Source organism: Gopherus flavomarginatus, chromosome 2, assembly GCF_025201925.1.
Source record: "Gopherus flavomarginatus isolate rGopFla2 chromosome 2, rGopFla2.mat.asm, whole genome shotgun sequence".
Lineage (NCBI taxonomy): Eukaryota > Metazoa > Chordata > Testudines > Testudinidae > Gopherus > Gopherus flavomarginatus.
The window spans coordinates 4,571,991-4,595,576 of NC_066618.1; the positions used below are offsets into that span (position 1 = coordinate 4,571,991).

General features: G+C 60.6%; 1 protein-coding gene across 3 annotated transcripts in view; it reads right to left on the reverse strand.

Moving 5' to 3' along the window:
• Positions 1–23,586, reverse strand: part of MYO1G (myosin IG) — a 65,746-nt gene that overhangs the window by 41,103 nt on the left and 1,057 nt on the right. For 2 of the 3 annotated variants that reach the window (XR_007772827.1, XM_050942469.1), the window contains exons 2-11: positions 16,977–17,185; positions 14,816–14,909; positions 14,338–14,503; positions 11,470–11,523; positions 9,673–9,768; positions 8,314–8,430; positions 3,545–3,751; positions 2,448–2,593; positions 1,265–1,379; positions 263–433 (exon numbers count right to left, since the gene is read on the reverse strand). Coding sequence is in view for 2 of the 3 variants with exons in the window: in XM_050942469.1 (XP_050798426.1) it covers positions 263–433; positions 1,265–1,379; positions 2,448–2,593; positions 3,545–3,751; positions 8,314–8,430; positions 9,673–9,768; positions 11,470–11,523; positions 14,338–14,503; positions 14,816–14,909; positions 16,977–17,185 (1,375 nt within the window). In the remaining variant the exon portion in view is untranslated. The remainder of the gene's footprint in view (positions 1–262; positions 434–1,264; positions 1,380–2,447; positions 2,594–3,544; positions 3,752–8,313; positions 8,431–9,672; positions 9,769–11,469; positions 11,524–14,337; positions 14,504–14,815; positions 14,910–16,976; positions 17,186–23,586) is intronic. The other variant, XM_050942471.1, reaches the window with a different exon arrangement.

Genomic DNA, 23,586 nt, shown 5'->3' on the forward strand with positions numbered 1-23,586 from the left:
CCCCTCCAGCCAGAAGCACTGGGGACTGTGCGGGAGGGGGGGCACTGGCTTGGAGGGGTTAAGGTTACCGGAAGGTTAAACTTGCTTTGCTCCTGCAGAATCCAAGGAGCTCCCCGAGACGGCCCCCCCAGCCCGGAAGGGCCTCTCCCTCCCAGCAGGACCCGGTCTCCCTCCCGCTCCTGAGCCCTTTGTCTTCCCCCCAATGGGCAGCCCAGCCCCCGCTCGTCTGAGCCCGGACCCTGGGGTGCCCGCGGGGCGTTACCTTGCGGCTGGTGTAGTGGGGGTGCTTGCCCAGCTTGGTGTTCATGGACTCCAGGAACATGGCGTCCGTGACCTGGCCCCCAGTCAGGCAGGCCTCGTCCAGGATGGAGATGATGCCCTTGTGCGGCTGCTCCACCAGGTCCACGATGATCTGGTTGTTGAAGTACTCGATCTGCGAGGGGGGAGGCAGAGGTTACCAGGCACGGCCCTGGGGGAGCTCTCGGGGTGACCCCCATGCTCGGGGGCCCTCAGCGAACAACGGCACCCCTGAGCCGGGCGCGGGAGGAGCCTCCGTCGGGTCCCCCAGATGACAATGTCGCTGGCTCAGAGCAGGGCAGTGGGGACGCAAGCGCAGCAGCAGGCGGGAGGCGACTCCCCAGCAGGCGAGAGCTCCCTGGGGTAGAGCTCATGGCCCAGCACCAGGCCGTGTGACCGAGCACCCCTGGCAGGAGTGGCCCTCGCTGTCTGCCCCTGGCCCTGGGTGACGGTCATGCAGATTGCTGGGAGGGGCCCTTCCAGACGGTCCTCTGGGCAGGGACCCACCAACCCAATGGGGCGCTGTACCCCCATGCTGCCCTCTGGGCAGGAACCCCTCACCCTCCCCCATTGCATGGGGCACTGGCACTCCCAGGCTACCCTCTGGGCATGGACCCCCCACCCCAATGGGGTGCTCCCACACCCACACTGCTCTCTGGGCAGGAACCCTCCCCCTCCCCCATTGCATGGGGCACTACCACCCCCACGCTGACCTCTGGGCAGGGACCCCCCACCCCAATAGGGTGCTGTACCCCCACGCTGCCCTCTGGGCAGGAACCCCTCACCCTCCCCCATTGCACGGGGCACTGGCACCCCCACACTGCCCTCTGGGTGGGGAACTCCCACCCCAATGGGGCACTGCCACTCGCACACTGCTCTCTGGGTGGGGAACTCCCATCCCAATGGGGTGCTGCCACCCCCACACTGCCCTCTGGGCAGGCACCCCCCATGGGGCTCTGGCACTCACATGCTGCCACTCAATGCCTTCCCGCTGATACTCCTCTTGCTCCTGCCTCAGGATCAGTTCGATGAACAGCTGCTGCAGCTTCTCGTTACAGTAATTGATGCAGAACTGCTCGAAGCTGCAAACCACCAAAGTGCACGAGTCTCATAGTCTGTACCCCTGGCTCCCTGGGACTGGGGTCTCCCTCACTCCATGCCCCCTTCCCCATCCCGCCACCCTACCCTACGCAGCACCCCACCTCGCACTCTGGAGAACACACTGGGCTCCCGGGCCAGGGCTGGCTGGACGTGCTGCTACCCCATGCCCAGAACCAAGGAAGGATTTGGTTCACAGGGGTGGGACTGAAGGATCCGCTCCGCGCTAAGCCCCCGGGCAGGTGTGCTGCATCTTTCGAACAAAGCACTTTGCACATCACTGCAATGCAGCTGCCTCTGGGCTGGAATGCAACAGCTTCTGCACAGCGCACAGGAACACGGCACAGGAGTTCCGGGGAGCAGTGAAGAAGCCGCCACAGCAACTCAAAATGCGCAGGAAACACCTGGTGGCCAAATCGCAACCCCAGCTGAAGCTGGATCCATGTGAACCCCTCAGCTCTGACCTGCAGTCCACGGGCCCTGGGTGGCAGCACCTCCACTGTAGCCCTCTCTAGGAAGCACAGCAGCCCCCAGCCCCGCCAGCACCTTCCCTCTTGAGTGACCCAGCCCCACATGGCCCTGCCTGCATGGGGGGAGCGGGGGCCAAGACTGAGATCAAGCTCTCAGTGCAGTGCACAGTCCCTGGCTCTCCCCTGAACCGGGTCCGGGAGCAGCAGGGAAATGGAGCCACCATCCAGCTCAGCTGATTGTTCCCCTGCGACCAGCAACCTGCCCTCCTCGCTCTCTCTCTCCTCCACGCCCAGCCCCAAGGCCTCTGGAGCTGCGGGTCTGGAAGGGCCCAGCTCCTACACCCGCCCCCTCGTCCCTCTGCATGTCAACAGCTGCACGCTATCCTGAGCCACTGGCCCTGGCAACCTGCCCCGCTCTCTCTGCCCCCCAGTCCAGGATCGAGCCACAGCAATTCAGCCCTACGCATGACCCCAGCCCCGGTGCATGCTGGGAGAGGAGGCTGCATGGGTAGGGCTGGGTCCTGCTGGGCCAGCCTCCAGCCGGGCTGGCTGCGTGGCCCGAGGTGGCTGGCTGGGCTCTACCTGTTGCTGTCGAAGATCTCGAAGCCGTAGATGTCCAGCACAGCGATGACGGTGTTCTTGCCGTGGAGCCGGGCGTCGTAGTTCTTTACCTCGATGACGGTGTTGATGCGCCCCACGATCCAGCAGAACAGCCGCTCGTAGATGGCCTGTGGGGGGGGAAACGCCGTGAAGCAGGAAGTCCCCCCCCCCCGACAGCTAGTCCTAAACGCCTTCCACCAGGTGTGGGGCACTGTACCTTTCAGGAGCAGGTGTGCTCAAGCCACGCCCTCCGGGGAGGCGGGGACAGGTGGTCACTGGGACATGTGGGGGAGGCTGATGTGCAGGTTTCACTACTGCCCCCTGCTGGATGAAATGTCATGGCTGTGCAACTCTACTGCCATCTAGTGGCTACTGTCGGATATAAGCCTTAACCCTACTGCAGGACGGGGTGCACCTTAAGCCCAGGGGCTGTGGGGGGTTTGCAGCTGAAGGCTCTGGGTTTGATCCCCACTGCTGCCCCAGTGTGGTATAACCAGCCACGTCCACATGGCTGCAGCCATGGAGCTGTCTGGAGCGGCTGACCCTGGGAAGGGCTTTGAGCAGCTCCTGGCCTGTTTCTATCCACACTCTTCACCCCAGGCTCCCTGACACTGCAGCCCGGGTGTTTTGGATGGGGATGAATGTGGGGTACGTCAGAACAGCCCCATTCCGGGCTGTGGGGCCGGCTGCTCTCAGTTTAGTGACCTCATTTAACTCGTCCCCATCAGCATGGGATGGCAAACTAGCCAGGGTGCCACAGGCCCAGCGCAGAGCGGCCAGAGCTGCCCAGTCCCTTGTGGGCAGGGTGACGGTCACGGAACAGGGGAAGCCTGCCCCGCAGCTGGCTGGCCTGGAGAGAGAGAGAATCCGATACATAGCTGGGGGCGAGCATGACTCCCACGAGCTCACGTGTACCAGCTGGGAGCCTGACCCCGAGCAGGCAGTGATGGGGAAGGCAAGGGGGCGGCGAGGCAAGGGGACCTGCGGGGCATCAGGGCGATTGGAAGGAGGACACTGGAGGTCACAGAGGGGCAGGGGGGCTCGGCAGGCCCCGGTTCCCAGCTCCTCTACCCCTTTACCTTGGCACAGGCGTCCCTGGCATAGTTGGCTTCCTTGGCGCTGTGACCCTTCTCGATGACCTCCCCGCCGCCCGTGGCCACCGCACGGTACAGCAGGGTTCTCAGCAGGCTCTCCGGCTGGGTGGAGGTCAGCTCCGCCAGCTGGGAGACCAGCTCCCTGTTCTCTATCGCCACGGCATCTCCCTCGGCAACGAAGCTCACATTGCCCTGGAAATCCATTGAGAGAGACACAGTCAGCCGGGAGAGGGCACCAGCGTCCCCCTGCACGGGCCTGAGCTGGGGGAAGCCACCGGTGCCCCATGGACACTGGGACATAGAATTTACTCCAGTGTTTAACCACCCCGACAGTTAAGAAGTTTTTCCTAATGTCCAACCTAAACCTCCCTTGCTGCAATTCCCAGGACACAGAACGCACTGGCACAGCCGGCCTGGCTCTACAGAGTCAGCGTGAAGGCCCCATCACCAGGACTTGGTTGTATGCATGGCCACAGTAAGGCGGGTCAGGTCACTGCACTGCCCGAGGCTAGGCTGGCCAGGTGCCCAGTTTTCGACCAGAAAGCCTGGTTGAAAAGGAGACCTGACAGTGTCTGGTCAGATCTACTGACCGGACACCCAATGTCCAGTTACAGTGGCTGGGGGAGGTGGGAAGGTGCCAGGTCACCACCCAGCCAACCCCTACTCAGCTGGGGCCACCTCCTACCTGCGTCAGACAGCTGCTCCTAATCCCAGCTCTGCAGGTGGGTCCTTCCTGACCCAGGTGCAGGGCTGGGGTGGGCGGGGAAGCAGCGAGCCATGGGGAGAGCAGGAAAGAGGACTGAAAGCGGGCGGGGCCTCAGGGGGGAAGAGATGGGGCGGGGGGACATTCCAGAACTCCTGCTGGGGTGTCTGGTTTTTAAATATTTCAAAGTTGGCAACCCTACTGGAGTCCCCCGCAGTCCCCGGGCCCAGCCGGGTGAGCTGGGGACAGGGCCGTGAGGAGCAGACATTGCTCAGTGTAGCTCAGACCTTCCGGTTATTGTCACGCATGGCACCGTACATCCGTGGGCCCATGTCTGCATGCAGTGAGGTTGGCAGCTGGGCCATGGGCAGGGCCCGTTCCAGAGTGCTACTAAGTGCCCTCATGAAGGCTAACCTCCTGCCAAGCACCCACAAGCTCCGCTCCCAGGGTCCTGCAAGACTCAATCCCAACCCACCCGCCTCCCAGAGAAGAGTTGCTGGCTTCCTGAGCCGTCAGGTGCTGGGCCCCAATCTGCTGCCCAGGTGGGGTGGCTGGCCCGGGCATTCCCCCAGGGTGCCCGGAAGGATGAAGTGCATTTCCCTTGAGCCCACTGCCAACCAGCCTGGCATGTGTTTGGCTGGGTAGCAGGGCAGGCTCCAGGGGGCAATACTCTGGGAGGATCCCCTCCAGATTTCTGCCCACAACTTTGGAGCAACTTGAAGAAATTCCTCCCCACTCCAACGAACCTGGGCCAGGTGTGACACCGAGCTCAGCACAGGCTGGGCAGGGCTGTGGGAACCGAGCCCTAGAACTGGGTGTGCGTGCCCCAAACTGACCCTGCCCCTATCTCTGCCACGGGCCGAACCAGAACCCTGCCCCAAACTGACCCTGCCCCCATCTCTGCCATGGGCCCCATCAGAATCCTGCCCCAAACTGACCCTGCCCCCATCTCCGCCATGGGCCCCACCAGAACCCTGCCCCAAACTGACCATGCCCCCATGTCTGCCACGGGCCGAACCAGAACCCTGCCCCAAACTGACCCTGCCCCCATCTCTGCCACAGGCCGAACCAGAACCCTGCCCCAAACTGACCCTGCCCCCATCTCCGCCATGGGCCCCACCAGAACCCTGCCCCAAACTGACCCCGCCCCCATGTCTGCCACGGGCCGAACCAGAACCCTGCCCCAAACTGACCCTGCCTCCATCTCTGCCATGGGCCGAACCAGAACCCTGCCCCAAACTGACCCTGCCCCCATGTCTGCCACGGGCCGAACCAGAACCCTGCCCCAAACTGACCCTGCCCCCATGTCTGCCACGGGCCGAACCAGAACCCTGCCCCAAACTGATCCTGCCCCCATGTCTGCCACGGGCCGAACCAGAACCCTGCCCCAAACTGACCCTGCCCCCATGTCTGCCACGGGCCGAACAAGAACCCCGCCCCAAACTGACACTGCCCCCATCTCTGCCATAGGCCCCACCAGAACCCTGCCCCAAACTGACCCTGCTCCCATCTCTGCTATGGGCCGAACCAGAACCCTGCCCCAAACTGACCCTGCCCCCATGTCTGCCACGGGCCGAACCAGAACCCTGCCCCAAACTGATCCTGCCCCCATGTCTGCCACGGGCCGAACCAGAACCCTGCCCCAAACTGCCCCTGCCCCCATGTCTGCCACGGGCCGAACCAGAACCCCGCCCCAAACTGACACTGCCCCCATCTCTGCCATAGGCCCCACCAGAACCCTGCCCCAAACTGACCCTGCTCCCATCTCTGCTATGGGCCGAACCAGAACCCTGCCCCAAACTGACCCTGCCCCCATCTCTGCCACGGGGCCCACCAGAACGCTGCCCCAAACTGACCCTGCCCCCATGTCTGCCACAGGCCGAACCAGAACCCTGCCCCAAACTGACCCCGCCCCCATCTCTGCCACGGGCCCCACGAGAACGCTGCCCGAAACTGACCCAGCCCCTATCTCTGCCATGGGCCCCACCAGAACCCTGCCCCAAACTGACCCTGCCCCCATCTCCGCCATAGGCCCCACCAGAACCCTGCCCCAAACTGACTCCACCCCCATCTCTGCCACGGGCCAAACCAGAAACCTGCCCAAAACTGACCCTGCCCCCATCTCTGCCATGGGCCCCACCCGAACCCCACCCCAAACTGACCCCTTCCCCATCTCTGCCATGGGCCAAACCAGAACCCTGCCCCAAACTGACCCTGCCCCCATCTCTGCCACGGGCCCCACCAGAACCCTGCCCCAAACTGACCCTGCCCCCATCTCTGCCACGGGCCCCACCAGAACCCCGCCCCAAACTGACTCTGCCCCCATCTCTGCCATGGGCCGAACCAGAACCCTGCCCCAAACTGACCCTGCCCCCATCTCTGCCACAGGCCCCACTAGAACCCTGCCCCAAACTGACCCCGACCGCATCTCTGCCACGGGCCACACCAGAACCCTGCCCCAAACTGACCCCACCCCCATCTCTGCCACAGGCCGAACCAGAACCCTGCCCCAAACTGACCCTGCCCCCGTCTCTGCCACGGGCCCCACCAGAACCCTGCCCCAAACTGACCCCGCCCCCGTCTCTGCCACGGGCCCCACCAGAACCCTGCCCCAAACTGACCCCGCCCCCATCTCTGCCACGGGCCCCACTAGAACCCTGCCCCAAACTGACCCCACCCCCATCTCTGCCACGGGCCCCACCAGAACCCTGCCCGAAATTGACCCCGCCCCCATCTCTGCCATGGGCTGAACCAGAACCCTGCCCCAAACTGACCCTGCCCCCATCTCTGCCACGGGCCCCACCAGAACCCTGCCCCAAACTGACCCTGCCCCCATCTCTGCCATGGGCCAAACCAGAACCCTGCCCCAAACTGACCCTGCCCCCATCTCTGCCACGGGCCCCACCAGAACCCCGCCCCAAACTGACTCTGCCCCCATCTCTGCCATGGGCCGAACCAGAACCCTGCCCCAAACTGACCCTGCCCCCATCTCTGCCACGGGCCCCACCAGAACCCCGCCCCAAACTGACCCTGCCCCCATCTCTGCTATGGGCCAAACCAGAACCCTGCCCCCATCTCTGCCACGGGCCCCACCAGAACCCTGCCCCAAACTGACCCTGCCCCCATCTCTGCCACGGGCCCCACCAGAACCCCGCCCCAAACTGACTCTGCCCCCATCTCTGCCATGGGCCGAACCAGAACCCTGCCCCAAACTGACCCTGCCCCCATCTCTGCCACGGGCCCCACCAGAACCCCGCCCCAAACTGACTCTGCCCCCATCTCTGCCATGGGCCGAACCAGAACCCTGCCCCAAACTGACCCTGCCCCCATCTCTGCCACGGGCCCCACCAGAACCCCGCCCCAAACTGACCCTGCCCTCATCTCTGCTATGGGCCAAACCAGAACCCTGCCCCCATCTCTGCCACGGGCCCCACCAGAACCCTGCCCCAAACTGACCCTGCCCCCATCTCTGCCACGGGCCCCACCAGAACCCCGCCCCAAACTGACTCTGCCCCCATCTCTGCCATGGGCCGAACCAGAACCCTGCCCCAAACTGATCCTGCCCCCATCTCTGCCACGGGCCCCACCAGAAGCCTGCCCCAAACTGACCCTGCTCCCATCTCCGCCACGGGCCCCACCAGAACCCTGCCCCAAACTGATCCCGCCCCCATCTCTGCCACGGGCCAAACCAGAACCCCGCCCCAAAGTGACCCCACCCCCACCTCTGCCATGGGCCCCACCAGAACTCTGCCTCTATCTCTGCCACAGGCCCCACCAGCAGCCCACCCCAAACTGAGCCCACCCCTCGTCTCTGCCATGGATTGACTCAGCACCCTATCCCAAACTGACACTGCCCCCCCACCATGGGCCGAACCAGCACCCCGCCCCAAACTGAGCCAATCCCCCATCTCTGCCATGGGCTGATCCAAATTCCGATCCGGGGGGCCTTGTGCCCAGCCCTGGACAACACTCCTGCAGGAACATCCTGGTTGGTCACACACCTCCCTGGGACAGGGGAAGGGATGTATCCGCCGGCCAGGCCATCGCTTACCAGGTGTAAAATAGTAGCCAGGATCTTGTAGACTGAGTTGATCTCCTCCAGGCTGAAGCCGATCACCTTCATGGCGTCTGCCACGTCCTTGAAGTTGGACTGATCACTGGCCAGCAGCTGGGAGATTGGGTGGGGAGGGAGGAAGAGCAGTAGAGAGATGAGCAGTTCCCAGCCTGGGGGAAGGTGCCAGCTGCATGGCCGTGGAGTCCTCCATTTGGCCACAGTTCATGCTGGGCATCCTGCACCCACAGCCCCTCCCAGGGTGCCTGCTCCTGCCCCGGAGGGACCGTCTCTACCGGCAAGGGGATCGCTCAGGCACCTTGGCCCACTCAGTCCTTGCCAGCAGCTACTGCCCATGGGTGCAGGGCCCTGGATCCACTGAGAACTGAGCTGAGAGCCAGCAAACTCATTTCACAAAGGCCACCAGGCAGCCAGGAAGTGAGAGTGAAACTGATGATCTACCTAGCGCCCATCACTGCAGTATCTGGCCCAGAGGTGAAAGGCTCAGTGGCCCTCTGCCTGGCACCCGGGGCCCGCTCCGAGCTGTGTGCAGCAGAAGCCACGTCCAGCTGGATTTCTCCATGTGCTGCCTGCCCGCCTGCCCTGCGTTTCCTCTGTGCAATGGGGGAGAGGGACACAGAGAGGCGCCCAGTAAGGGGCATGGCCCACACTCAAGCAGGGCTTTCTCCCTTCACGGTGCTGGATGCACATGAACCCGGGGACGCTTACAGACCCCTGCCCAGGAAGTGTGATTAGCCCCCCTATGGGGGACGGCCAGGGGTGGGGGGACGGGACTTCAGCCTAATGGGAGCCTGGTGTAAACTGTGTAGGTGCATTCGACAGCAGGTGGCTGCAGCCTCCACTGGAGTCAATGGGATTTGTGCCTGGTTACACCAGGGATGTGTTTGGTCCCGGAGTGTCCCAGCAGCTCCCTCCCTGCAGAGTGTCAAAGCTGCACCTGTCCGGTCGAGGGAAGACCACTGATCCGATCGCCCAGCGGTGAGGCGCCTGTCGGGAAGCCAGGGCTTTGCTGCATTGAGAGCCGGCTCCAGTGTGGAGCAGCAGCTCCCAGTCCCGTTCCCCATGGAGAGCTATCCACCCAGCCCTGCCTTCTCCACTCCAATGCACAGGGGCAGGAAGATCCCTGGGCCCAGGTTTCCAAGGGACCAGTGATTTGCGGGGGGCCCAACTTGAGACCCTTAGAGGGGCCTGAATCTCAGAGTGGAGGCTCAGCATTTGCCACAGACCAGGCCTGGGTCTCTGGGTGGGTTCCCAACAATTGAGCCCCCCAATCACCAGTCACTTGGGGAAGCCTGAGGAGCCTGGCGTGCTCCCCCCTTGCGTGGAATCGGGACTCACGTTGTTGCTGGCGCCCTCGCTCGTGAAGCGGTAGGCTGCAGGGTCTCTGCAGAGATGGAGGGAGGCCAGCTGAGCGTCCGAGGTCCCGAGAAGCAGCTGAGGGGGAGAGACAGGGCTGAGACCCCCTCATACCCAGGGAATGCGGGGACAGCGAGGACCTGGGCCATGTCTGGCACTTGCTGCCTGGCAGCAGGGCTGTGGCTGGCCTCTGAAGGCAAGGGAGCTCGCTCAGCACAGCCGGGAGGGTGGGTGCTCCCAGGGAGCTGAGCCCCAGCGAAAGGACGGGGGGCAGGGTGGTGAGGTGTTGGCCGGTGAGGAGGAGGAGCAGGACCGTGATGCCGAAGGTGGGAGGATACTGGCCTAGCAGAAGGGTGACCAGATGTCCCAATTTTACCTCCTGTGATGGAGCAGGGACCGTCTGTGTGGGGGATGGGAGAGCTGGGGGTGTCTTTAGGTGGGGGACAGGATCTAAGCCTGTAACCTGAGCCAGGTGGGGGAGGGGGTCAGCACCTTTGCCCGGGAAGCTGGACAAAGGAAGGAGCTGGCTGGAGGAGGGGCAGTTCAGTTTCGGTTTAGGGCTGGGTGGCTGGAATTCAGGGAATCCTAGGCTGGGATCTAAGCACCCTGAACCCCCCAGAAGGACTTGATTGAGGGGTCCTGGTTGGGCCTCCAAGCTCTGCTGTAACCTGCATTCCTGTTGTCCAATAAACCTTCTGTTTTGCTGGCTGGCTGAGAGTCACTGAGAGTCCCAGGAAGAGGGGTGCAGGGCCGGACTCCCCCACACTCCGTGACACCTCCCACCCCTTCCCGATTTTTCACACTTGCTGTCTGGTCACCCTACCTAGCAGCCTCAGCTCTGCCCTCCCAGCCCGACCTGTGGGGAGAGGGGGAGGGAGAGCCAGGAATGGCTGGGCCCCATCCTCGGGGCAGCTGATTAACGTGCTCCTTACTGAGCCAGGGCTGAGCGAGAGCCCAAGGAGGTGGGCGGCTGCAGTGTGCCAGAGATCGCGTGGTTCCGCAAGGTGACGGCACTCACTTCCCCGGCTCCTCTGAGTCACCGGCCTGCGGTTACCCGCCCGGGGCCCGGCTCACTATAAATAAGGGACGCGCAGCAGCAGCGGAAGCCGCTGGGACATGGCTGGCAAGTCCCTGCGCCCAGCACAGCCCCGTTCTGCACCGAGGCCCCTGCAGCACCAGATTCCCTGGGCGAGCGGGATCCTCCTCTGCCCCCAGCCGGGCAGCAGCTGGGGCCTGGAGCACACTGGCCACAGTCGGCAGGAAACCCACAGGATGTGCCCCTGTGGCTGGTGGGGTGGGAGCCCATGAACCTTCCCCACATCCCCCTAGTTCCCCCTCCCTCTCTTTACTGCGGCTGGCAGGGCTGCTGCCACACCCTAAAGGTGCCAATGAACTCATAGCAGGCTCGCTCTGCCTGGGCACCACCTCCAGCCAGTCCCTTCTGCCTTGGCACCTGCGGCACACCCAGTGGCACAGCAGGCCAGCTGTGCCAGGGCAGCCTGACGCTCCTGCAGCTTGTGCCCAAGCTTAGTGCTGGGGGCAGGAAGCCTAGAGGCCCTGGCTGAAGCCGGACTGGCAGCGGGCCCCACTAGAGAGACCTGGGCGGGTTCTGGCGGCATTTCCCTCTGCTACTGATGGGCACACTTCCCATCCGTCAGTCGTCTTTACGTAATCACCTCCTTATCCCCTCCCCTTCCCCTAGGGAGCCAAACCCTGCAGCCCCCCGGGGATCCCCCCACACCACGGACTGCCCCGTCACCCAGGGTTCCCCCCGCTCACCTGGTAGAAAGAGTGGAAGTTCCTCTCGCCCGGCTGCTGGTGGAGGATGCGAGACTAAAGGGAAAGCCCAGAGGAAGTCAGTGCCGGGAGGGGTCGCGTTTCGCAGCCCCAGGCCGGTCCTTGCTGCGCCCCATCACTGTGGGTCCCGTGCTGGCACACACAGCTCGGCCCCAGAGGCTAAGGAGTCATGGCCAGCTGCCAGATTTGCTCCAAGCAGAGACAACAGGCTGGTGAGACCAGAGAAATCCCCTCGTCTCAAAGGACACACCGGTCTCTGGTAAAGGAAAGTCCACACCCAGAGCGCTGGCAGCCGGAACAGGGCCAATCCCACCCTGTGCCTCAGGGAGCCCCTCTGGCAGGATGGCCATTGTCTTCCCACCTAGCCCCCTTCTTTTGCTGCAGGATGAAACCAGCCCTTCAAAGTTCATGCAGCAATGTAGCAGTGTCCTGGCCTCATGAGGGGGGTGGTAGGCCCCGCCGAAGTCCTGGCTACTGGGGACCGTTCAAGAGCTGGTTCTTTTTTCAAGAAAGCAGAAGCGTTAACTCCAGTGTCCTGGCTAAATGCTGGTGAGTCGCTACAGCCTGTCCGTTTCAACTCCCCATGCAGCATGGATCCAACAGCTGTCTTCCCTTCCTGCCCTAAGCTGGGGTGTGCACTAGTAAACAGCTGCTGCGCTGCCCCCCAGAGGTGGCTGCATCGCAGTGAGGGGTGAGGCCATTTCTGTGTGCGCCATGCTTTGGGATGCAAGGCATCCTGGGAATGTCAGAGACTAAGGGCAGGCCTGGGAGGCAGTGGACCAGAATGGAGCCTGTCACTGAGAGGGCTGGAAGAACCAAACAGGAGACGCGTAAGACAGCGCCAGTAGAGCTCACCGGAAGGGCTCGTTGCCATTCGGGGTGCACAGGGTCTAGGATACGTCACACTCGGGGAGCACCCTCCCTGGGGGGATCTCAAAGCACTTGACCAAGGCAGGTTAGCGTCCTTCTCTCCAGCAGGGGAAGTGAGGCCCGGCCATGATAGGGTTCCACAGCACGCCAGGGCCTGGCTCCTGACCCCCAGCCCACACCACTACACGACACTATCTCTAGCGTGAGCTCCCCTAGCAGGGCCGCACGACCTCCAGCCCATCGGATGCTTAGGAAGTGATGGCCACTGGGCTGTCTCCCAGCCCAGCAAGGACTGGTACTACGCCTGGATGCACTCCCCCGACCACAGCAGGCTGCAGGCCCCAGACGCCTCTCCCCTGCCATCTCTTTCCCTACTCCAGGGCCAGCCACAGGCACTGGCCTCCTTCCGGCAGCCCCCTCCATCTGAGATCTCTCAGTCCTTAGCTGAAATGTCAGAGCCCTCCCCAGCCGGGTCTGATAACCGAACAGGGCTGCCCGGCCTGGAAAGGGGCAGGCTGCCCTGTGATGGGAGGTCCTGGGGACCACACTAGCACACTGCGATTTCTAGGGTTTATCAGAGCCAGCTCAGGCCAGGCGGGAACTCTCAGCCAGTCCAGAGAGGACAGCCCAGCTAATGCCCCCCAGGATGGAGCTGAAACAGGAGGCTTCACATGTGGAGAACCAAGGCCTCTGCTCACCTTCAAATACAAACCAACAAGAAAGGAGTTGATTGCTCAGTGCTGAGGGATCTAGGGAGGGTCCCGGTGTTCGGTGTTCCCGAGGCCTGGCCCCACCTGCTAGGTATTTCCCAGTGCAGCTAGGAGAGGGCCGATCTCTCCTGAAAGCTATGTTCTGCATCTGCTCCCCAGGCATAGACCTGCTCCAGGCACAGCCCATTGGGCCTCTCAGCCCTGCAACATCTCTGTCCCCCACCAGGTGAAGGGGTGACTTGATCCCAGCCTCTAAGTCCCAGCATGGGGAACAGATATTTAACAGTCTGACACCGTCAGATGGCTGGAAGTTGAAGCTGGACACATTCAGATTGGGAAGAAGGTGTCAGTTCTGGATGGTGAGACTAATTAGCCATTGGAACAATCTACCAAAGGCCACGGTGGAGCCTCCATCACTGACAATCTTTCAATCAAGACTGGAGATCTTTCTAAACCAGCGGTTGGCAACCTTTCACAAGTGCTGTGCAGAGTCTTCAGTAATACATTTTAATGTTTTTAGAAGGTCTCTTTTGATAAGTCTATAATATATAACTAAACTATCGTTGTATGTACAGTAGATAAGGTTTTAAAAATGTTTAAAAAGCTTCATTTAAATTAAATTAAAATGCAGAGCCCCCCGGACCAGTGGCCAGGACCCGGGCAGTGTGAGTGCCACACATGCCATAGGTTGCCTACCCCTGGGCTAAACATCTGCTCTGGGAATGACTGTGGGGCAGTCTCTGTCCTGTGCTAGCCAGGAGCTCAGTCCAGATGATCATGATGGTCCCCTCTGGCCCTGGGATCGATAAAGGACACATTGAGCTAATGGTGCTTGATTTAAGGAGGAACCAAGTCCTTCTGCCCCTTACCGCAGCCCAAGTTAAAAGGAGAGGGGCTCTTCCAACCCAGGGTGACGGCGCCTCTCTAGCGAGGGAGGAGGGGGCTCGAGGCTCATACCCCACCTGGAGGCACGGCCAGGTGAATTACAGCAAAGCCCGAGCTTTCTGCTGCCTCCCAGGCCTGCCTGTAGTCTCTGACATTCCCAGGATGCCTTTCATCCTCTCGGCCTCTTCCACCCGGACCCTGGGGCCCGACCCACACGCAAACCAGCTAGATGCTGCGCCGCAAGGACACTGCTCCGAGCACTGGGCCCGTGGTGCCACCTCCATCCTCTTCCCCCAGCAGTGCACGTTACCCGCTCCCCCCCACTTACCTCCCCCCCCACTGCCCCTCCCTGCTCGGGCATGCCGGAGGGGGCCCAGGGCCATACCTTCTCCAGGAGGTAGTTGTTGATGTGGCCGCCGGTGGGGTCCCCCTTGAAGTCGAAGTTGATGTCCATGTACTTGCCGAAGCGGCTGGAGTTGTCGTTGCGGTTGGTCTTGGCGTTGCCGAAGGCCTCCAGGACGCAGTTGGACTTGAGCAGCACGTTCTTCACCCTGGGCCGGGTGGGAAGCAATGAGGGGAACATCACGGGAGGGTCAGGCTGCATTACCCCCAGAATCGGCATTGGCGCGTCCATGGGCTTGCCACGAATGAGCCCCCCCTCCTGTTTGCACCCAGGGACGATTTACAGCACTTGCCACCTCCTAAGGATAGCGGCAGCTGTTCACAGGGAGGAAGGAACTTGACCAGGGTCACTCGACAGGTCATGGGCAGAGCTGGGAACAGAGACCAGGTCTCCTGAGTCCCAGTCCAGTGCACTGGCCATGGCCTCCTAACCATGCCAGGATGCTGCTGTGACCTCTCACCTCTCCACCTCTTCCCTCTGGCTGGGGTTAGTGATGGCCGCTATGTACTGCATGATGTATTTACTGGCTTCTGTCTTCCCAGCACCACTCTCCCCTGCAAGACAGACAGACAGGATGGGAAGAGGACAGCAGGACGGGCGAGGCTTTGCTGCCCTAGGTTAACGCCCACTGCCCCTGGCACACGCCCGGGAGGTCAGAGGCCACTTCATAGCTCCCACATTAGGGGGTTGGTTTGCGACCCCGGTGGCTAGTGAGCTCAGGGCTGGAGCACGAGCCTTCAGTGCCAGCACACCCTGCAGGAGGACAAGCCTCCACCAGCCATCCCTTGTGCCCAGCCCTGGCCTGGCAGGGCTCTGTCAGCTGGGTGGGGGCAGCTGAGGCTCCGTGGCCCGTGCAGCCCTTGTTCCCATGCAGGTTTGCTGGTGATGGGCTGTCAGTATTGTGGCCACTAGGGAACTGCCCTGAGGCTGCTGAACTCAGCTCGCGGATGGCCAGGCATGGCCAACCTGGGCCATATTTGAACTGCTGAGCTTGCAGGGAAAGTGTGACCCCCAGCTGAGCAGGCGGGGGGTGGGAGCAAGGTGATGCCTGGGGGAGGAGGGAGGGCAATGCCAGAGCCAACTCTGCACCGCTGGCTGCCAAGGTGCCCTGTGGGCCAGGGGTAGCGAGTGCAGCACCATCAGCCCGATCCCAAGGGAACGTTTGTTTGCAGCCTGAAAATGCTCCAGATGACATTCAGAATGGAGAGGGGTAACTAGTTCCCCAAGGGTCAGTCCTAGGACCAATCCTATTCAATTTATTCATAAATGATCTGGAGAAAGGGGTAAACAGTGAGGTGGCAAAGTCTGCAGATGATACTAAACTACTCAAGATAGTTAAGACCAAAGCAGATTGTGAAGAACTTCAGAAAGATCTCACAAAACTAAGTGATTGGGCAACAAAATGGCAAATGAAATTTAATGTGGTTAAATATAAAGTAATGCACACTGGAAAAAATAACCCCAACTATACATACAATATGATGGGGGCTAATTTAGCTATGAGGAGACAGGAAAAAGATCTTGGCGTCATCGTGGACAGTTCTCTGAAGATGTCCACGCAGTGCGCAGAGGCAGTCAAAAAAGCAAACAGGCTGTTAGGAATCATTAAAAAGGGGATAGAGAATAAGACTGAGAATATTTTATTGCCCTTATGTAAATCCATGGTACGTCCACATCTCGAATACTGTGTACAGATGTGGTCTCCTCACCTCAAAAATGATATTCTAGCACTAGAAAAGGTTCAGAGAAGGGCAACTAAAATGATTAGGGGTTTGGAGAGGGTCCCATATGAGGGAAGATTAAAGAGGCTAGGCCTTTTCAGCTTAGAAAAGAGGAGACTAAGGGGGGATATGATAGAGGTATATAAAATCATGAGTGATGTGGAGAAAGTGGATAAGCAAAAGTTATTGACTTATTCCCATAATACAAGAACTAGGGGTCACCAAATGAAATTAATGGGCAGCAGGTTTAATACAAATAAAAGGAAATTCTTCTTCACGCAGCGCACAGTCAACTTGTGGAACTCCTTGTCTGAGGCTAGCATTATAACAGGATTTAAAAGGGAACTGGATAAATTCATGGTGGTTGAGTCCATAAATGGCTATTAGCCAGGATGGGTAAGGAATGGTGTCCCTAGCCTCTGTTTTTCAGAGGGTGGAGATGGATGGCAGGAGAGAGATCACTTGATCATTGCCTGTTAGGTTCACTCCCTCTGGGGCACCTGGCATTGGCCGCTGTTGGTAGACAGATACTGAGTTAGATGGACCTTTGGTCTGACCCGGTACAGCCGTTCTTATGTTAGCTACGTGAGGGTTCCAGCTCAGGAGGGAGCCAAGACTAGAATTCCAGGAGGACGCGGGGTTGAGGGCTGGTCTAGCCAGGGCTGCTGCAGAATGGGCCTCAGACCACACAGGACAGGGGCAGCAGGGGGCCCTGGGCCAGGATGGAGGTGCTCGGCAGAATAGCGGGGGGGGCGGGCAGCAGGTCGAAGCGACGCACCAAGGGCTGGCGCTGACAAAAATCACAGAGGAAGCAGGAGCCGGGATACATGCGCCCACGTGAGTGCGTGTGGGGGACAGACAGACAGACAGAGGGCTCTGGCTGCCCCCGCCCACTCAGACCTGAGATGACGATGCAGGTGTCTTTGGCTCGGCGTTTCATGGCCTTATAGGCAGCGTCGGCCACAGCGTAGAGATGCGGCGGCCGCTCGTACAGCTCTCGGCCCTGGTACTGCTCGATCACGTCCTTCCCGTAGAGCTGCGTCTGCTTGTAGGGGTTCATGGAGACCACCACCTCCCCGATGTAGGTGTAAATCCGCCCCATCTCAAACCTGCAGGGATCAGACCCACTCAGGCTACAAGGGAAATGCCGCGGCCACACGGCCTCTTGCCTTGCCCCAGAACAAGAGCTGTCCCTGGAGCTTTGCCTTCCAACAGCTTCATACCCCTACTGCGTGGTGCTGCCCTGCCAAGCTATGGAGCAGCACCCCCTACGGCACAGCCACCCTGCAGGGCACTGCCCATCAGATCCACGGAGCAGCGCCCCCTATGGCACAGCCACTGCGCAGGACACTGCCCATCGGATCCACGGAGCAGAGCCCCCTATGGCACAGCCACCCTGCAGGGCACTGCCCATCAGATCCACAGAGCAGCGCCCCCTACAGCACAGCCACCCTGCAGGGCACTGCCCATCAGATCCACGGAGCAGCACCCCCTATGTCACAGCCACCCCGCAGGATGCTGCCCGTGGGACCCATGGAGCAGCGCCCCCTACGGCACAGCCACCCTGCAGGGCGCTGCCTGTCAGATCCACAGAGCAGCACCCCCTATGGCACAGCCACCGTGCAGGGCACTGCCCATCGGATCCATAGAGCAGTGCCCCCTATGTCACAGCCACCCTGCAGGGCGCTGCCCGTCTGACCCACGGAGCAGCGCCCCCTACGGCACAGTCACCCCGCAGGGCGCTGCCCGTCAGATCCAGGGAGCAGTGCCCCCTACAGCACAGCCACCCCGCAGGGCGCTGCCCGTCTGACTCATGGAGCAGTGCCCCCTACGGTACAGCCACCCCGCAGGGTGCTGCTAGACTCCCTGATGGATGTATACTGCCAACAGAGCTTCTTGTACCTTCCCGTGAAGCAGCTGGCTCCGGAGCTCTGCTGGCAACAGGGTTCTGGGCTGGCTGGACCCCGCTCTGATCCAGCCTGGCAATCCCATGTTCCCCTCTCCAGAGCTCAGCCCCCTCCATTGACCAACTACCCCACTCCCTGATTAGCAGCATTCCTAGGCTGAACTCCAGAGCCAGCATCGGGCTCACACCGGGCCACGGCACTCATGGCTGGCCCCTCCATCCCTGCCCGTGGGAACAGCCTGTTCACCAGCGACCTCACTGAGTCAGAGCCGGCCACTGGGTTGAGACTGCCCCAGCTGCCATGGGTCTGCGGTTCTGTGGGGATTGGTACCATGCTCCCTGTTTGGCACCTCAGTACCGCTCACCCCAGTGTCCCTGCTCCTAACCCAGCAGTGGGCAGTGCTCCACCAGGCATGCAGAAGGGGCACCCCATTCCCATGGGAGCTGAGCTCCCCTTTAAAAATGGTTCTAGCCCTGGGGGTTGGGAGGAGGGGCCTTCTGAGCTGCAGTCAGTGGGCAGGTGGGGTACACATCGGGGGTGGGGGGGGTTAATCCAAGGCATTAGGGATTGACAATAGCTGGGTGCAGCTAGACGAGCTCGCTCCGTCACAGTGACAGGGGAGAGGTTGGCACGAGGAAGGGACGGGCGGATGAGGGGCCTGGAAGTGCTTCGCACTGCAGTTCTCTGCAGGCCTGGCTGCCTTGGCGCTCGGCCTGCCTCACACGCGGCCCTTCACGTGGCCTTTTGTGCTTGAAATTAGCAAGGCATCACGGGGTGTCCCATTCGCACTTCTTACTGCATGGCGTGGCCGCGGGCGCACTTCACACAAGGCCAGTCTCCAGGCACCACCAGCATGCTCCTGACCCCGGCTGTGACCCATCTCTAACCGGACCTAGCCAGGGTGCACCAGGCATTTTCCTGCTCTCCTGGCCCCCTGGAGCCATCCGTTGTCTCTTGGTTCTTATGGGGAGCCCGCTCCCATGGCCTCTGAGCCCTTACCCGAGTTCTGCAGGGCCCCATCTGCCCGGAGTGGGTCTGTGTGGGAGGGAGGGAGTGGGTTGTTGCTAAGGGTGGGCTCTGCAGGCAAGGTCCCAGGAGACACTGAATCCATCCAAGGGGTTGCTGACGGATGGGGCTGTCCCACTTGCAGGCATGCTGACCTATCAGGGACAGAGGAGAGCTACGCAGGGGTAGCTTATCCCACATCCTGCAGTTGTGGCTTCTCACTCCTTCCTCTGAAGCAGCTGGCGCCGGAGACAGACCAGACTACACACGCCTTGGGTCAGATCCAGCCCAGGTCCCTATGGCCTGGCCCTTGGCTAGCACGGACAACAGTCAGCACATTCTGATGGACTGCAGCATCTCCAGGATGCGTACGGGTCAACAGAGTGCAAAGGCTTCTGGGACACTGAGGGGGGCTGAGGATTCTGGGGTCACAGGAGAAGGATGGCTTGGGGGCCCCAGGAGAGGCGTGTGTCGGGAGGGGGAGCCTGCTCTGCAGTGGGGAAACTAGCTCTTTCTTGTAAACAGGAGGAGAGCCAGGAACTCCCTCCCTGTGAGAACTCGGCCAGCCCGGAAGGGTGTGACTCAGAGCAAACCTGGCTGCTCCCCACCTGCCAGCTCTGTGCCTCAGCAGGAGGACAGGCACCAGGAGAGAAGTGAGAGCCGGGTCCTGACCTGGATGTCTTGGCCACTGCCGCAAGCAATCTGGAGAAGAGCCCCGGCACTCCACAGTGGCAGCCATCACTGCACCCACACACTGCTACCATGCAGGGCTAGCTCTCCTGTGCCTGGCTCCAGAGATACAGGCCCCATAGTCTGGGTAACAGCTCTCCCTGTCCCAGGTCCTTCATCTTCTGGCCCTTTATCCAGGGAGCTCCCTGGTCACCTGGTCCAGCAAGCACTCCCTTGCCTCCCTGCTGTGGGCAATTTCTCCCAATTGCCCACAGGGCTCTTCCTTTAAGCTCCTCACCACCTCCTGCTCCCGGTGTGTCCGGTTGGTCTGAGTAGCCCCTTCCTGGCTTCCAAGCCTCATTATCTCCTGACCCTAGCTGCAATCCCATCTCTAACCAGAGTGCACCTCTTCTGTCCCAGGAGACCTGAGACTCAAAGGTGCTCAGTGCCCCAGGCCAGGGAGGATCTCCTTCAGCTGCAGCAGTATGAGGGGCTTGTGATCCAACACACAGCTGAGCGGATCTGGTGCACACTAGCCAGGATGTAACACAGGGCCGTTGCGTCCCACCAAGTCCAGCCCACTGCATAGCTGTTTTTCCAGGGCTGGCTGCCCTGTGCAGAGTGCCCAGGCCCTGCAGTGCCTCTCGCTCAGGGTGGCCACACAGGAGTCATGGGTGGCAGCCAGCCCCGATGGAGCCGGTGGGATATCGGCACAGATAGCAGTGCCGGTTTGATGGGGGAGCCCAGAGAAGAAATGATGGCATCCCAAGGGAAGCCCCTGGTCCAAGGTGGAAAGCACAGGGACCTGGCTGAGTTTAGAGGAAGAGGATGAGTGGATGTGTGGGGGGGGGGAGGGGGGAGTTGGAGGGAAGGAAGGGAGATGATCTATCCCCCCAAAATCCTAAAGCCAGCATGGGTGGGATGACGACACGTTACTGACACCTGGATTCTATGGTTGGAACATTCTCTTTCTATGGGAAATAGAATAGTGGGGACGATCAGCTCCCCAGCGGCTCAGCCGGAGCATCAGGCAGGCAAGGAGCTGCCTTAGCAAAACCAACAAGGGTGATGCTTAAGGCAGAATCAACGGTGGCACCTTTGAGCATTGTCATGTATGGCTGACCCTCTGGTATGGAGAAGCTAGATGGGGAGCTGCTGTCCTCCCTGCCTCATGACAGAAGAGCAAGGGATTGAAATGTGGCAAATCCAAAACAGATGCGAGGAAACAAATGTTCACACAAAGCATAATGAGCCAGTGGAACTCATGGCCACAGGAAGTTGTTGAGGCCATTTTAAGGAGGGGGAAGTTATGGAAAACATCCAATGTTATCACAGTGCACCTAGGACCAGACTGGAGCTCTTCCAAGATCTGCTCCCAAAATAAGCTCCACCTATCAGCATTACCAAAATGAGAACCCATTTTCAGAATCCAATCATGGACCTCATGGCATCACTGGGCTCCTTGGGCCTAGCTCCCTGAGTGGGAAAAGTGAAGCTGCGGCACCTAACCAACACCACCCAAATGAGACACTGTCACTCAGTGAAGCATGCTGCCCGTAACCCTCCGGCTCCATCCTTACACAGGGGATGAAATAGTTCAGTGTTGTCATACCAATTATCATCACTGGACAACTGAGTTATCTGCTGCCCGAGATGAGTGGGAAAGTTCACACCTCTCCGAGACAGTCTCTGCCCAACTCAGCTCTGCACAGCTTACACTCGGATCACGATTTTGAGGTTTTCTTTGCAGCCAGAACTGCTTAAGAAGGCCTTTGTTTAAAAAAAGGAAAGCACAGATTCTGGAGAACAAGCCTGTCATTTCAGAGCAGGGCCGGCAGGCGTATGACGGCTGTTTCGAAGCCTTGCCATTGATGCTTAAAAAGAGATCTGGAAGGGATCAAACCCCTCCTGCTCCAGGATCAAAGCCAACCTGTAACTATCAGAGGTCAGGTATGAGATCTGGCCGGGGAGGGGGGGCAGATTATCCCATCTCAGCTGCTGCATTGTTCTTACACCTTCCTCTGAGGCAGCGGCTGCTGGCTCTTGCCAGAGACAGGATCCTTTGGACTAGCTGGACCTTGGCTCTGATCCTATTGCTGGGGCTGCAGAAGCTACTCAAAGGACACTTCACCAGAGACTGGGGAGACAGCGCTTACTGAGAGGTCAGCAGGAAGCACCAGACTAGGACACGTGAGGTGGGGTTCTGAGCCCACCTGTGTTCCTGACACACTGTGGGAGCGTGGGGAAAGCCCTGCCCTGCCTCAGTTTCCCCATCCATAAAAGGGGGATCATGATACTGAGATGCCTCCCAGGGGAGGGGTTAGAGGATTTGTTAACTGCAGCTGCGATGCTTTCTCAGCCAGCTGCCTTGATGCCGGGGCTGGGAGAGCTCAGAGCTGCATTTCAGACACACTCCCGAGGGGGACACAGAAGGGAGGGGACACAAAGGAACATGCTGCCAACAAGCGAGCTCAGTTCTGGGGGTTGGTTACAGTCCCAAAGGGACCAGAAACAATGGCTGACAAACATGCAGCTGACAGGGCTATAGGGCCCATGGCCCAGCCAGTTCAGCTGGCGACGCGGCCGTTGGTTCATGGCACATGTACAGCTCCCAGCACAATGGCACCCCAGTCCTCACTGGGGCTGGCAAACACGACCACACTACACATAATAGGCCACCCATCCTGCTGGGGGCTCAGCCCAGCCCAGGGCCCGACCTCCTGCCTGCCAGGAGGATCCCGTGTGTCCTGAGAGCCGTGCAAGGGGATGTGGCAGCTGAGCGGAGGTTAACCCCATGTTCACCAGGGACTGAGTACAGTCCCTGTTACCACACAGGATTACATGGCCTGATCTGGAAAGGGGCTGTCCCCACCTTTGGGTGCTCAGTGCCTTTGGAGACCAGCCTAGGACAGTTTCTCCTCCTTGCTCTCTCTGTCTTTGCAATCACAGCACCCTTCGGCATGCGGCTCTAGCAACGCCAGGCCTATCCCAACAACCTTCCTCCCTCCTGGACCCTCAGCATCTCCTGAGGCCCAGCTGGCTCCTCTGAGCCCCCCAGCAATACAAATTCATCTTCACAAGCTCCAGCTTAGCTGTCACACCCTCCCCCGCCATGGGACAAGCCCCGCTACCCCCACCCAGTTCTTCCCCATCTACTTTGAGCGGCTGCCTAGAGACGACAAGATTTCTGCCTTCCCACATCAGAGGCAGTAACATTTAGGACACCCCTCCCCCTGCCGGAGTGTGTAACATCCCCTATGAGGAGAGAAAGACCAGTCTAGGCCCAGACTGCAGCTTCCCCAGCCTTCAGGGGTAGGTTTGAGCCCATCTCTGGCTGTTATTTTGCGTTGAGCAGGTGCTCGGTGCTGTACAGTTCTCACAGGCAGCCCAGAGTATAAGGAACTACTACAAGCACTAGCTGAGGGAGCGCTCCTTTAGCTTCCATGGCAGAGGTCTGTGGATGTGATGCTGTAGCTGCAGGGCTCTAATCCGGCCTCCCCCCCACATGTATAGATCCACAGAATCCCACAAGCCCTTCATGTGCCCCACCTGCAGGGGGGCTGCTTTGCTTCTCTCTGCTGGGGGAGGCACAGTCCTGGATTAGCATACCGTGACCTGGCTAAAAAAAACAGCTTGAAACGGGGAGTGCCAAAGGGGTCCCACGTCTTGCTGGAACGGCCGGGGGACAGTCCGGCAGCCCAGCGTAAAACCCCAGGCTGGAATTCAGCCCGGAGGCCAGGGCTCGCCCACAAGAAAAGCACCATGGGAATTTTACTGCCCACCAGCCAGCAGGTTCTAGGCAGCCTAGCTCCTCGGGGAGACAGTCCCTCTGGCACCACAGCGCCCCCTAGCGACAGGCTCGGGGCTGACGGGCTGCAGAGCGCCTCCTGCTGAAACACCGGCGCTGCTTTCTGCTGCAGCTGGGCAAC